The sequence below is a fragment of the Mytilus californianus genome, unplaced genomic scaffold (genome assembly GCF_021869535.1).
Source record: "Mytilus californianus isolate M0D057914Y unplaced genomic scaffold, xbMytCali1.0.p SCAF_22, whole genome shotgun sequence".
Classification (NCBI taxonomy): domain Eukaryota; kingdom Metazoa; phylum Mollusca; class Bivalvia; order Mytilida; family Mytilidae; genus Mytilus; species Mytilus californianus.
Window position 1 is genome coordinate 5,855,267 of NW_026262671.1, and position 15,497 is coordinate 5,870,763.

General features: G+C 37.5%; 1 protein-coding gene and 2 long non-coding RNA genes across 21 annotated transcripts in view; all 3 read left to right on the top strand.

The window, feature by feature from the left end:
• The window catches only part of LOC127732177 (uncharacterized), a 145,865-nt gene that overhangs the window by 85,337 nt on the left and 45,031 nt on the right, over positions 1–15,497 (top strand). For all 19 annotated transcript variants that reach the window (XR_007996109.1, XR_007996107.1, XR_007996108.1 and 16 more), the window contains 2 exons: positions 1,133–1,672; positions 4,910–5,016. Coding sequence is in view for 13 of the 19 variants with exons in the window: in XM_052241246.1 (XP_052097206.1) it covers positions 1,133–1,672; positions 4,910–5,016 (647 nt within the window). In the remaining 6 variants the exon portion in view is untranslated. The remainder of the gene's footprint in view (positions 1–1,132; positions 1,673–4,909; positions 5,017–15,497) is intronic.
• LOC127732180 (uncharacterized) lies at positions 2,095–4,783 on the top strand. Its single transcript, XR_007996113.1, has 3 exons — positions 2,095–2,418; positions 2,751–3,248; positions 3,415–4,783. It is a non-coding gene; the product is annotated as an uncharacterized LOC127732180 (long non-coding RNA).
• On the top strand, positions 11,641–15,449 carry LOC127732182 (uncharacterized). The gene is made up of 2 exons (XR_007996120.1): positions 11,641–13,686; positions 14,269–15,449. It is a non-coding gene; the product is annotated as an uncharacterized LOC127732182 (long non-coding RNA).

Genomic DNA, 15,497 nt, shown 5'->3' on the forward strand with positions numbered 1-15,497 from the left:
GTCAACTATATTTGTTGTATGGAAGAATTGTTAGCTGTACATGTCTGCCTGGCATGGTTCATCTGACCTTGACCTCATTTTCATGGTTCATTGGTCAATGTTTAGTTTTTTGGTTAATGTTAAGTTTATGTGACAGTTGTAATAAAGCTTTATATTTAGGACTATCAACATAATATCAATGATTAATAAAGAAGGCGAGACATTTCAGCGTGTGCACTCTTGTCCCAATGTGAACAAATAATATTGACATATTGTGACCAAAAGTCATCCCTGTATTGATTCTACATGTCATTAAAGTTACCGCTAATTTCAAAGTTTTATCTATTATGCATATATATATATTACCAATTAGAAATGTGTCCAGTTTTGCGATTTGATAACAACAAAGAGATGTCAGTATATATTCAGGAAACTTCTAGGGCATAATATATGATGTTTTTATCCCCAATTGGAACCTCATGAATGTTATTGTAACACATGTTACTATGTGGCGTAGTCTAAAGTTACAAAGAACACTACAAGAATGTCAGAGGCTCACAGAGGGAAAATAATAATGTGCATCCGTCAATAAAACATGTTTAATTTAAAATCACACTCGAAATACTTAAAATTAATGTTTTAAAGTGTTATTATAAATTATTACATACACGATAAAATAACAAAATCCTTCCATGTATGCGGAAAATATCAGGTTGGGTTTTTTCACTCTATTTGTTATGAAAAATTGTCAAACAAACATACAAACAGTAAACAAGAAATCTTAAAACTTATTTGAAAATATATTTGTATAAAAAAAGTGCATTTATAAGAATTACCCAAAACAATAAGAAGAAAAAAACCACGGTAATGAAGTTATATATATACTGCATTGTGAATGTTTAACAAATACCTTGTACTGAAAAAAAAACCAACATAAGGCAGGGGTAATCAGTAATATAATAGTAATTCAGGTCTCAGACAGGGTATATAATGTGACATTCCCGGCTTAGGGTTAATATCACCTTTGCCTACTGCTCAGGGAATATGAACTCTAAGCCGGGAATGTCACATTATATACCCTGTCTGAGACCTGAATAACATATACAAGTAATATATAGAAAAGATTATATCAGTTATTTGTTTTTTTATACAGCAACTTACAATGCCTTGGATGTTGTATACAATAAAGTGTTAATGACCTCCGTAGAAGAAGATGAAAGTAAACAAACAAAAACACCAGGAAAACATGAATCTGATGCCAAACCTGTTGATAGTCAAAATAAAGAAGATAATCGTTCTCAGAAGTCAGAAGTTACCAAGTCAACAGCTTCCCCTGTGAACCTCTCGGGTGAACCCTCTACACAGCCACAAGCAGCCCAATCTTTCTCACCACAGATGTCCTCTGGTGAGTCTAAAAAACAGCAAATGAAGAAGAAAATGACAACCAAAATGACCAAAAATGAAATACGAAAGAGAATGGAAAAAGTCCTCAAAAGTGGGAAATATAAGATGAAAGTTGGCAGACTCATCTTCTGGGACTTTGGTGGACAGTATGTCTATTATACAACGCACCAGACATTTATGACTTTCAGGGCTTTGTTTCTAGTAGTTTTTGACGGAAGTAAAGGATTGAATGAAGTAGTCCCTGATGTACTGTGTTTTCCTGGGCAGCACATGACACCAACCCCAGCAGGTAATTTATGTTAATCAAAATTGTAACATCTCTATTACTGAACTTTGTCATGTTTATATGAAAATGCTTTAAAATATATTACTTGAAGGCAGACTACAGTATTTTTAATGTTTTCACTTTTAACGGAGATTGTTAGCAGTTAAAAAAATACAAATCCGTATGTACTTCACATCTTTGTTCATTTACATGAGACATATCAATGTAATAAGAAAAAGGATTGGTGCCAATATCGGGACATGCTTACCATCCACACAGGAGAACACTAGTCCACACCCTGTTTTAGTGGTAATCGTGTTGATCAATCTATAATTTTCTGTGAAGTGCTTGTTGACTGCTGGTTTGTCTTGTTGTCATTTTTATTTTGGAACATGGTGTTTGTATTCTATTATTGAACTTCTAGTTTTTGATTGCTTCTGTTTTTAGCTCACCTGGCCCAAAGGGCCAAGTGAGCTTTTCTCATCACTTGGCGTCCGTCGTCCGGCGTCGTCCGTCGTCGGCGTTAACTTTTTACATTTTGAACTTCTTCTAGAGAACCACTGAATGGAATGAAACCAAACATGGCATGAATGTTCCTTATGAGGTGCTGACCAAGTGTTGTTACTTTGTAGCCGATCCATCATCCAAGATGGCCGCCAGCGGGGGACTTAGTTTAACATAGGACCCTATGGGAAATGCATACAAATGACTTCTTTTAGAGAACCACTGAATGGAATAAAACCAAACATGGCATGAATGTTCCTTATGAGGTGCTGACCAAGTGTTGTTACTTTGTAGCCGATCCATCATCCAAGATGGCCGCCAGCGGGGGACTTAGTTTAACATAGGACCCTATGGGAAATGCATACAAATGACTTCTTTTAGAGAACCACTGAATGGATTGAAACCAAACATGGCATGAATGTTCCTTATGAGGTGCTGACCAAGTGTTGTTACTTTGTAGCCGATCCATCATCCAAGATGGCCGCCATCGGGGGACTTAGTTTAACATAGGACCCTATGGGAAATGCATACAACTGACTTCTTTTAGAGAACCACTGAATGAAATAAAACCAAACATGGCATGAATGTTCCTTATGAGGTGCTCACCAAGTGTTGTTACTTTGTAGCCGATCCATCATCCAAGATGGCCGCCAGCGGGGGACTTAGTTTAACATAGGACCCTATGGGAAATGCATACAAATGACTTCTTTTAGAGAACCACTGAATGGAATAAAACCAAACATGTCTTGAATGTTCCTTATGAGGTGTTGACCATGTGTTGTTACTTTGTAGCCGATCCATCATCCAAGATGGCCGCCATCGGGGAACTTAGTTTAACATAGGACCCTATGGGAAATACATACAAATGTCTTCTTTTAGAGAACCACTGAATGGAATGAAACCAAACATGGCATGAATGTTCCTTATGAGGTGCTGACCAAGTGTTGTTACTTTGTAGCCGATCCATCATCCAAGATGGCCGCCAGCGGGGGACTTAGTTTAACATAGGACCCTATGGGAAATGCATACAAATGACTTCTTTTAGAGAACCACTGAATGGAATAAAACCAAACATGGCATGAATGTTCCTTATGAGGTGCTCACCAAGTGTTGTTACTTTGTAGCCGATCCATCATCCAAGATGGCCGCCAGCGGGGGACTTAGTTTAACATAGGACCCTATGGGAAATGCATACAAATGACTTCTTTTAGAGAACCACTGAATGGAATAAAACCAAACATGTCTTGAATGTTCCTTATGAGGTGTTGACCATGTGTTGTTACTTTGTAGCCGATCCATCATCCAAGATGGCCGCCATCGGGGAACTTAGTTTAACATAGGACCCTATGGGAAATACATACAAATGTCTTCTTTTAGAGAACCACTGAATGGAATGAAACCAAACATGGCATGAATGTTCCTTATGAGGTGCTGACTAAGTGTTGTTACTTTGTAGCCGATCCATCATCCAAGATGGCCTCCAGCGGGGGACTTAGTTTAACATAGGACCCTATGGGAAATACATAAAAATGTCTTCTTTTAGAGAACCACTGAATGGAATGGAACCAAACATGGCATGAATGTTCCTTATGAGATGCTGACCAAGTGTTGTTACTTTGCAGTCGGTCCATCATCCAAGATGGCCGCCAGCGGGGGACTTAGTTTAACATAGGACCCTATGGGAAATACATACAAATGTCTTCTTTTAGAGAACCACTGAATGGAATAAAACCAAACATGGCATGAATGTTCCTTATGAGGTTCTGACCAAGTGTTGTTACTTTGTAGCCAATCCATCATCCAAGATGGCCGCCAGCGGGGGACTTAGTTGAACATAGGACCCTATGGGAAATACATACAAATGTCTTCTTTTAGTGAACCACTGAATGGAATGAAACCAAACATGGCATGAATCTTCCTTATGAGATGCTGACCAAGTGTTGTTACTTTGTAGCCGATCCATCATCCAAGATGGCCCCCAGCGGGGGACTTAGTTTTACATAGGACCCTTTGGGAAATACATAAAAATGTCTTCTTTTAGAGAACCAATAAATGGAATGGAACCAAACATGGCATGAATGTTCCTTATGAGATGTTGACCAAGTGTTGTTACTTTGCAGCCGATCCATCATCCAAGATGGCCGACAGCGGGGGACTTAGTTTAACATAGGACCCTATGGGAAATACATACAATTGTCTTCTTTTAGAGAACCACTGAATGGAATTGAACCAAACATGGCATGAATGTTCCTTATGAGTTGCTGACCAAGTGTTGTTACTTTGCAGTCGATCCATCATCCAAGATGGCCGCTAGGGGGGGGGAGCTTAGTTTAACATAGGACCCTATGGGAAATACATACAAATGTCTTCTTTTAGAGTACCACTGAATGGAATGAATCCAAACATGGCATGAATGTTCCTTATGAAGTGCTGACCAAGTGTTGCTACTTTGTTGCCGATTTACTGTTCAAGATGGCCACCAGGATATTTTATTAAATAACGGGACCAATATTAATCAAAATTTGGCCTCAATCATTATTTGGGTATCTGTTATGATTTTTATCTATCTTTACATGATTTCTAAAACCAAAGTAGAGTCAGGTGAGCGACACAGGCTCTTGAGAGCCTCTAGTTTCAAAACTAATCAAATCTTACAAATAAAACCATTTACGTTATTAGGTAACAGGAATTAAAATATGATTGAGATGCATTACAACTCATATCACATATTATATTTTAGTTTTATTCTACTTTCAGTCTTCTTACTGCACTGGGTAAACTCAATCCTAACCTATTGTAAAGTGGTGTATGCTGGCATCCCTAAGATCTTGTTTGTTGCCACCCATAAGGACAAGGTACCAGTGGTAAGTGAAAAAGATATAGATAGGTCTTTTAGACAGGCATCCCTAAGATCTTGTTTGTTGCCACCCATAAGGACAAGGTACCAGTGGTAAGTGTAAAATATCTAGATAGGTCTTTTATACAGGCATTCCTAAGATCTTGTTTGTTACCACCCATAAGGACAAGGTACCAGTGGTAAGTAAAAATAAAATAAATAAATTGGACTTTTATACAGGCATTCCTAAGATCTTGTTTGTTACCACACATAAGTACAAAATACAAGTGGTAAGTAAAAAAGATATAAATAGGTCGATTATACAGGGCATTCCTTAGGAGATCTAGATATTTATCAATAGTATATTAAGTAATTTGTATATTAAAATGGTGTGGTAGACTTCTTTACATCTATCCATGTTTCCATTTGTTCCATGAAATTTTGATTTGGTATTAAGCTTCATGGTAATGATCTCCTTTGATTTTTTACGCATTTTTTATGTTGGGGGGGGGGGGGGGGGGGTTATTTCAGCATATACTCTATGGGTTTTTCTTACAGTTGTATGCCATACTTACATCTCCTTATTTTAATATAAGGCAATTTTTTTGAACAGATAACTCCCATCAACCTTACCATTATTTCGCTCCATGACATTATGTATCTTATGAATTTATTGCTTTTGAAATTATTTTTAAAAAAATGTATCCCTATATTTTGAGTAGACAAAATCTTACAATCAGAGACTATCGCCACAAGAAATACACGATAACTATATACAATAATTGTCCCGACATGTTGTGGGGGACATGGAAATTGCGGCGTCTGTTAGTCTTGTTAGTGCTCTGACATGTACACGTCTTGCCCATACCTGTCAACTGACCTGGATCCTGCGGGTGTGACCCGAGATTTTCACAATTCTGATGGGTCACCCGGGACATCCGCCGGGTGGCCAAATAACCCGGAAATTCAGAAAATGACCAGCTTTCACCCAGATTCCTAATCCTTCAGACTGATTTCATAAGTGATTTTCATTTGAAATACCGGCAAATTCGTAATTCTCCCTGGACATGAAGTTCAACTGGCTGTGTAAACTCAAATTAAGTGACCCATTTCAGTGCATGGGTTCACTTGACAGCTTTGGTGTCAAACACACTGTTAATTAAAACCAATTACCATAGCTTTAGGTCGTAAATAATTTGTGTATTCCAAAGTTGGTTTAAAAACAATTTGAGTTACTTCCCCTTTTTGTCACTGTTCACAATATACTCCTTAAACTTTTTGTAAAAAGATTAAATTTAAAATGAATTGAATGCAAAAACATATCAGAATAACATTTTTACTAATTTTTATACGACCGCAAAAATATTTTTGTGGTCGTATATTGGTATGACGTTGGCGTCGTCGTCGTCGTCCGAAGACACATTAGTTTTCGCACTCTAACTTTAGTTTAATTGAATGGATCTCAATGAAATTTTACCATAAGGTTCAATACCACAAAAGGAAGGTGGGAATTGATTTTGGGGGTTATGGTACCCACAGTTAAGGAATTAGGGGCCAAAAAAAAGCATTTTTGTAACTTCCAGACATAACTTGTGTGTAAGTGTATGGATCTCTCTGACATTGTACCACAAGGTTCCATATCACAAAGGGAATGCTGGGATTGATTTTGGGGGTAATTGTCTCCAAATTTTAGGAAAAAGGGGCAAAAAACAAGCATTTTTCTAGTTTCATGACAATAACTTGTGTGTTAGTGTATGGATCTCTCTGACATTGTATCACAAGTTTCCATATCACAAAGGGAATGCTAGGATTAATTTTGGGGGTAATTGCCTCCAAATTTTAGGAATTAGGGGCCAAAAAGGGGCAAAAAACAAGCATTTTTCTAGTTTCATGACAATAACTTGTGTGTAAGTGTATGGATCTTTATGAAATTGTACTACAAGGTTCCATATCACAAAGGGAAAGCTGGAATTGAGTTTGGGGGTAATTGCCCAAAATGTTTAGGAATAAGGGGCCTAAAAGGGGCCAAAAATAAGCATTTTTCTAGTTTCCAGACAATAACTTGTGTTCAAATGTATGGATCTCTCTGAAATTGTACTGCAAGGTACCATACCACAAAGGGAAGGCTGGGATTGATTTTGGGGGTAATTCCCTCAAAATTTTAGTAATAAGGGACCATAAAAAGGCAAAAAAAACAAGCATTTTTCTAGTTTCAGGACAATAACTTGTGTGCAAGTGTATGGATCTTTATGAAATTGTACTGCAAGGTTCCATATCACAAAGGGAAAGCTGGGTTTGAGTTTGGGGGTAATTGCCCTAAACATTTAGGAATTTGGGGCCAAAAAGGGGCAAAATAACAAGCAGTGGTGCGGTGGGTGGGAATAAAAAATTAGTTTCTGCATGAAACTTTGCTGCGTTCAACCACGCTAAATTTTCTAATTGAAGTGAGCGCACTACAATCACAAACCAATCAGCTAATTAGTCATGTGACTGGTCATCACTGGAAGCCCCCTTCCCATTGGTAATGCCAGTCTCTTGACCAAATAAGGACTGTCGTCCGAGGGCAGACGAGCACAGCGGCAATCCAACACCAGTCTGGCATGTAAAGATAATTATTGATCAATACTCCCCTATGATGCAACGGCAGAGTTAATTTTATTTTGATTAATAATATATTTAAAATAAATACCCCATTAATCTAATCATAACTCTTAACCCCCCACCCCCCTCCCCTTAACCCCACCCTTTTTTGCCCCCTGGTAAGATTTGCTGTGCTGCTACCATCTCTCAGACAAAATCCTACATGTATATTTAATGGCTATCTCTGCTTGTATTTTCCTAGTGTAAAAGTGTGAGTATACAACTTCTGTATGAGGAGTCTCAACCAGGTCCTGAACCAATTCAAATAACTAGTTCAGAGTCTAGTGAAGAAACCATTACATTTACTTGAGGCTGAATAAAAACTAAATACAGGTTTGGGCCAAGTAAATCCACAGTTTAATTATAATTCCAATTAGATGCAAACATAATTGGCAAATATAGCCAAAGACAAAATTACATAGATCTGCAAAACTGTGGTACTCCAAAAATTTGCCCAAACCTGTATAGTAGTGAGTAGAAATTATTTTAAGGAAGATGAGGTAAAGGCTGTAGCAAAAGCATGCATCACCTGATGACGGTAAGACAAGGATGGGTCCAAATAGGATTTGTAGGCATCGCTACACCAGTCTCCATGCGCTTGGATGACCTCACCTGGCAGGCCACACTCCAAGGCAAAGGAGGCCCCATCTCTGCGAAAACTATGACCTGAATATTGGCTGCTGTCAATACCTAAAAGGAGTAAAGCGTGTTTCAAACGAGCCAAAAAGGCTGGATATGTGAGTGGGGTAACTGAATGTTTGTGTAAATAAATGAATGCAGGACATGGTGTTGTATTATTTGGAACCATATTATGTAACAACAACAACGCCCCTGCTGGACAAAAAGGGGAATCAGGAATTCTGGGTAGAGGAATCTCAAGCACTCTTTGTGCATATTGAATGGTCTTGGTTTTGCGGATTCTCAAAACAACCCCTTTGGGTTGAAAAATAATATCCTGCCTGCTTAAGTGCACCTTTGGGTCAAACTGGGATGGAGACGGGATCAAAAGATTTGACTTCCTAAGAAATGAGAAAAATGCAACTAAACAGGCTGCCCAGAAAGCCAAGTCCCCGGTACATGACAGATTGATGGTGGTAAAAATTCGTCTCAGAATAGATGGGGTGATGGGTAACTTCCTATTGCTAACAGTTCCAAGTACTCTTTTTGCCCCCTGCAAAACAGAATGTACAAAATGACCAGCTAATGGATCTGGTAATCCTGTTTCAACATGAATTAATTTAATAATAATCAAATAATTTGAAATAGAGTTATATTGCAGCCTGCGAGATAAAAATGCAATGTAACGTGCGGCATTCTCATTTGATAAAGGAAATAGAGGTATTTCAAACATTTTACAAAACTGTACATAGGATTTTAAATAAGTCATGTATGTCTTTTTTGTTGATTCAGCAAATGTATTACCCCGAAAATGGAGGACCAGATCATCAAGTTCCTTTAGATCCCTGGTGCCCTGTATGCCTAAACAAAAGAAAAGAAAGGGCAGCATTAGACATATGTTCGTACAATTGGGAAATAAACAGGGGCTGGGGTAAACAATATCTCATAAAAAACTCAAATGAACTCGATTCATGGAGCCTTGAAATGTGGTCTGCTAACACATTGCTAGAGCCTGGGACATGAACAGCCTTAATGTGAAAATTGAATGAGGCTGACAACCAAAAAAGTTCCCTTAAAAAACCCTTTAAGATCTTGTTACGAGATGTACATTTATTAATGCAGGCAACTGTGGCCATATTATCACACAGAACAATAACTCTTTTATTTTCCCAACTACTAGACCAGCGTTTAGCAGCTAAAATAACTGAAAAAGCCTCAAGTTCATTGATATGGAAACTAGAACAACGAGGGAAATCTTGTTCCCAATTGACATAGAACCAGTCTAAATCATGGAAGCCGCCCCCTCCGCTTTTACAAGCATCTGTTATAACAGACGTAATTGGTATCTTATCTAAAATAAGGGATTTCCCATTGAAGGAAGCAATAAAATCCTGCCACCAAGTGATATCTGCTAGAAGTTCACCCTGGACGCGTATTTTGTGCCAGTCTTGCTTAAGACATGTAAAGCTATTAATGATCCAGCGAAGAAATACTCTTCCGCCATGAACCACTGCGGATGCCCAATTTAATTTGCCTGCTAAAGATTGGAGCTGCTTTTTTGATGCGCGCTGGCGCTGCTTAAACTCTGCTAAATCATTCTTCAAGGCAGAGAGTTTTTCATCAGGAAGGCGCAATTCCATAAGCGTGGAATCTATTTCAATCCCCAAAAAGGTTATTTTTTGACAAGGGCCTACAACTTTGGACCAGCTGATCAAAAAACCTAGAGAACACAATAGGCGAACTAGTGTGTTTAGCACTTCTAAACATCTTGCTTGTGTTGGTTCGCATATCAAGAAATCATCTAAATATGCGACAATAGTAAAGCCTCTACGTGACATCATACGTTTGACAGACTGAGACAATCTATGAAAAATATTAGGTGCTAATTTTGCACCAAAAGGTAATTTGCAATCATATAAAGTATGCTCAATGCCATTAGGAAAAACCCATTTAAATCCAGTAACTTGTTGACTTTGCTTACTAATTCGAACAGATCTATAGGCAGATTTTAAATCCACTTTTGCCAAAAAATAATTTGGAGCCACCAATTTAGCAGCATCATCAATAGTGTCAAAACCATTTTCAATACCGTTTAGTAAAAAGGATTTATCAAAGTCATTTTCCAGTTCCAGCTGCCAAACTTTTAGATTAAGATCACGTAGAGACTTTACCCTGAGTTTTTTGGAGGGCCACCAAATGAGTGTGATTGTGCTGAGTGATCCCGGTTACAACCTGGTACTGAACAGATGTGTTCAAATTTACAGAAGGTTGACTGACAACCCCTTCTCCCATTAAACCGTCTGCATATCTCCTTTCCTGCATGAGAATGGGATGCATACCCTGCAGGTTTTGAAGTGCCTTTCCCCCAAGACTTTGAATTATTTGACATATTTACATTGTTAGGTTGCTGGAATCTAGGGCGTAAGAACACTGTTTGAAGATGGGGAACATCATTGCACCAGCGAAATTTATGTTGATGTTGTAAACACCTGTACTCTCTGTCATAAAAGAAGACAGAGACCATGTCATAACAAGTAATTAATTGGTATATGCGCTTTGAATACGACATATAATCTAGATAATTTTGAGGGGTAAGAGCCCCAGTTTCCAGCAACTTGTACATAATAGAAATATTGGCCATTGACCACTGACAAAGTGTTATTGACTCCAATTTGGGTTTTACAGGGCCTGACTTGAACACCAATTTCCCCCCGTTAGCCTGAGAAATTAAACTTTCATTGTTATCAGATTGAAAAACATTGGAACAAACAAAGTCAATAATATCTAAATGTTTAGAGTCCACTATTGGCACCGATTTTAGGCATAATTGCGGGTCCTGCCACGAAAAAATGTCACTGACTCCAGGAACTGTACCTTTCTGTGTGTTGCTCTGGGAAGTTTCTGGTAATCCTGTCACACTCAGTTTATTGGTCTTTAGTTGATCCATCGATGCCCGGATATAAGGGTCCTCTCCGTCTCGTTGATGGGGATGCATTTCTAATCCACTTCTGGTTATTGAACTTCCGGCTCTGATATCGGATTGAGGCTCCGCGTCATTTGCCGCCATGTTTGTCGCTCCGTTAACTTGCGTTTCCTTCACAAATGTCTTCTCCACCGCACGCATTAACATCTTTTCTTGTCCTAGCGGAATATGGAAAGTTTTGAAGTCCTCTAATGTCAACAAGGACAACGATTCAATGCTGTTGAATCCATTCTTCAGCAATTCGTCAACGGTACTTTCGTCTAGTTTTTTGGCGGTTGCCCACGCTTGCACCTTTTCGATATCTTCCATTGCTGATTGCTAATGACAAAAATGCGTCTTTGTCGATTTTGTTCGAAATTTGATCAATTGAATAGTCTGAATCGTAAATGTCAGTTTACAGCGATAATCAATTCTAATCTGTGCGTGTACTTTTGCATGGTACACAAACGGGCACAACGGCAGAAAAGTTACAAAAAATACACCCACTGCAACATGCGGCACAATCCAATTTTAATGACCACAAAGCCCGATTGACATCGTTCTCGGTTTCAGACAAGTAAGAGTTCAAAGTAGAAATTTCTTCGTCCGACAGTTGGAACCACTCGGGAAATCCCAGTATAGCTTTAAATTGTTCAAAAACTGATGCCATAATAAGCAAGAAACGTGACTTACATATGTATGTTGATAAAGCACTCAATAAATAATCCAAGCGTTTATATAATAAAAAATTAGTTTCTGCATGAAACATTGCTGCGTTCAACCACGCTAAATTTTCTAATTGAAGTGAGCGCACTACAATCACAAACCAATCAGCTAATTAGTCATGTGACTGGTCATCACTGGAAGCCCCCTTCCCATTGGTAATGCCAGTCTCTTGACCAAATAAGGACTGTCGTCCGAGGGCAGACGAGCACAGCGGCAATCCAACACCAGTCTGGCATGTAAAGATAATTATTGATCAATACTCCCCTATGATGCAACGGCAGAGTTAATTTTATTTTGATTAATAATATATTTAAAATAAATACCCCAACATTTAGGAATTTGGGGCCAAAAAGGGGCCAAAAAACAAGCATTTTTCTAGTTTCCAGACAATAACTTGTGTTCAAGTGTATGGATCTCTCTGAAATTGTACTGCAAGGTACCATACCACAAAGGGAAAACTGGGATTGAGTTTGGGGGTGATGAATCATAAGGGGGTTCAAAAAATTGGGGGGGGATTTTTTTTTCCTTTTTTTTTCTTTAAAATTTTCCATTTTAAATTGGTTATTTCTGATTTATATATAAAAGCAAATAATAATGATATGGTTTGAATAGGTAAATTAAAATTTTTTAAGTTCTTAGACCACTTTCATTCTGTGTGAGAAACCTATGCTGTGTCAAATATTAAATTACAATCCAAATTCAGTGCTGTATCAAGCTTGAATGTTGTGTCCATACTTGCCCCAACTGTTCAGGGTTCGACCTCTGCGGTCGTATCAAGCTGCGCCCCAGCGGAGCATTTTATTCTACTTTAAAACAATTGAAAAATAAAAATTTTGAAAATTTATTTTTTCATCTATAAGTATTGACTGGGAGGTTTGAGATCTCAAAAAAACATGTTTGACCCCGCCGCATTTTTGCGCCTGTCCCAAGTCAGGAGCCTCTGGCCTTTGTTAGTCTTGTATCATTTTTAAAGGCAGTGCTTTAATGCCTTTCTAGTTGCCGTGTTAATCTTTCTTTCCGCGATATCCAACTCATCTACGTGGGGGGTCATTAGGCTCCAAGTAGATCCGGAAAATGTTGATTCTCTCCTCTTCTTATTGTGATATAAAATGTTTTTTGTTTCATTTCATTTACATTGGGAAATAGAGAAACGATCATCGTGTTTTGTTAGTTTTAAAAACTTTTGATATATTTGTATTTTACATTATAAGCAGTCAACCGATTGACAAACTAGAATTATTTGAATTCCGTGTGGAAAGAGGTCGGGTTAATTTCGAGTGTTATCTGCAATCTAGATGTTTATAAATCATTTCAGTCGTTGATATAATAATTAAAGGTCGACTGAACATGAATTATATTATACAATTTAAAGCGCATTTCTGTTTATGCACGCGAACCCGTCTAACGTTATTGTTATTTCGCAGTTATATAAAGTAGCAAATTATCGTTCCTGAATAGGTGGCGCCGTGGTAGCCTATCCTGTTCTTCAACTTCCGGTTTCTGCACTGTGCAACTATTACAGTTGCATTTTTAATTAACGATGCCAAGTACTTGTTGTTGTGTACCTGGATGTCATTTAAGAGGAGGACATGCATTTCCAAATGACTCAAAAAGAAGGAAAAGTTGGATCAACGCCATGGCCCATACGCAGATTGGACGAGAACACGATGAAATCGTTGAGTCCATCTCAATCAGCTGTTGTTTGCAAGGCACATTTTACTGAAAAAGACTACGTGCAGGAAACTATTCATGGTAAAACTCTATTTTCTTTTTAAGATATATAGTTATATATGTAATCGCCATGCGAATAAACCAAAGTCTGTTTACAACCGCAATTATCGTTTTAGAATAAAAGGGGGTGGTTAATTCAAGACGTCATAATTTTTTGGATTACGATTCAATGTGATCTGTTTGAGATTTTTTGGTGCTTGCTACAATTATAATGATTTCTTACAAGAGGTATATCATACTGAGAATTATTTTAGCAGTAATTATGCTAATGTAGGGATGACAGGAATGCATAAGCTATGCCTCATAGACTTTCTTGAAAAATATCAATGACAATGTTAACAGGAACAAAACAATGACATGCTCTCATCTATATTATAGCTATTTAGGTACAAACAATGTATGTTTGTTGCATATGTCTCTCATTGTTTGTCCTTTGGATTTACATAACATACATTTTGATGTACATTGAATCAGGCTAACATAGTTTTATCCAGATTGTTATGAATAAATCTAGTTAATATTTTGCCAGGTAGTACAAAGTATGCATTGCTAATGGAAGTTCATTTAATTATCAAAAAACTAATGTTTTATAACCTTTTTCAGGGCGCAAACCCACCATACAGAGACTTAAGTCTACTGCCATTCCTAGCCTATTTTCCTGGACCAAGCAAGAGACTGAATCGTTCGCAAAAAGAAAAATCAGGGCAGTTTCCTGTGAAAACAAAAGAACTAAACTTGATGAATAATGTAGTAGAAATCTAGAGGAAAGTTTTGATTGTAAAGTTGGTTTTCCTGAAGAAGTCATTCATACTGCAGACAGGATTTATGACTGTCCACCACCAACTGCCGAGCTAATGTTGAGCTTCACAGATGGAATTACGCAAACACCATCAATGCCTATATTTTCAGCAGAGAATTTTGAAATGAAGACACGTGACACAGCCATGCATTTTTATACCGGTTTAGAGTTGTATACTAAATTTTTATTTGTTTTGACCACACTTGGTCCAGCAGCACATTGTTTGAGATACATATATTTTCAAATTGATAGGGTGTCATTTGAAAATCAGTTTTTTATGACTTTGATGAAATTGAGGCATTATACAACCAACTTTGAACTGTCTAGATTCTAGATTGAAACTAGTGTTAAGAATATTGTGTAAACACGGATTGTTTTTATGTCTAAACAGTGGCGTGAGGCTAACACTTGGCCATTTAGTGGTTTAGTCATGTATTTTTCGCCATCCAACTTCAAATTAAAGTTTCCTACAACTTGGATTATTATCGACAGCACAGAATATCCCATGATAAAACCTAAAGCTCCTAGAGCTCAGGCAACCTTTTCATCATATAAAAACAGAAACACTGAAAATACTTGTATGTTCGACACCTGGTGGTTTAGTCAACTATGTCTCTAATGCATATGTTGGTTGTACCAGTGACTGTGAAATAGTTGAAAGATGTAGAATAGTTCAGTTATGTGATCCAGGTGACAGTGTGATGGCAGACAAAGGTTTAAATGTGCAAGATTTGTTTGCTCACTTTTTTCAAAAAAAGAAACAGAATTAGTTCCAAAACTCTTATACGGGATAAAAAAGTCTCCAATTAACACATGCACATAGAGCTAATTATTGGACTCGGCAAAACATACAAAATTCTAATAAATCCTATGAATGGAACTGAAACAAAACTTTCATCTGATATAACATTTAGTTGTTTTATGTTGTGTAATTTTAGAACTTGTATTGTGCCAAAGGATGCATAAATAAAAGTGACACAATGAAGTTTGTTCTAATATATATGTATAAATATTATTTACAATTACATGCACA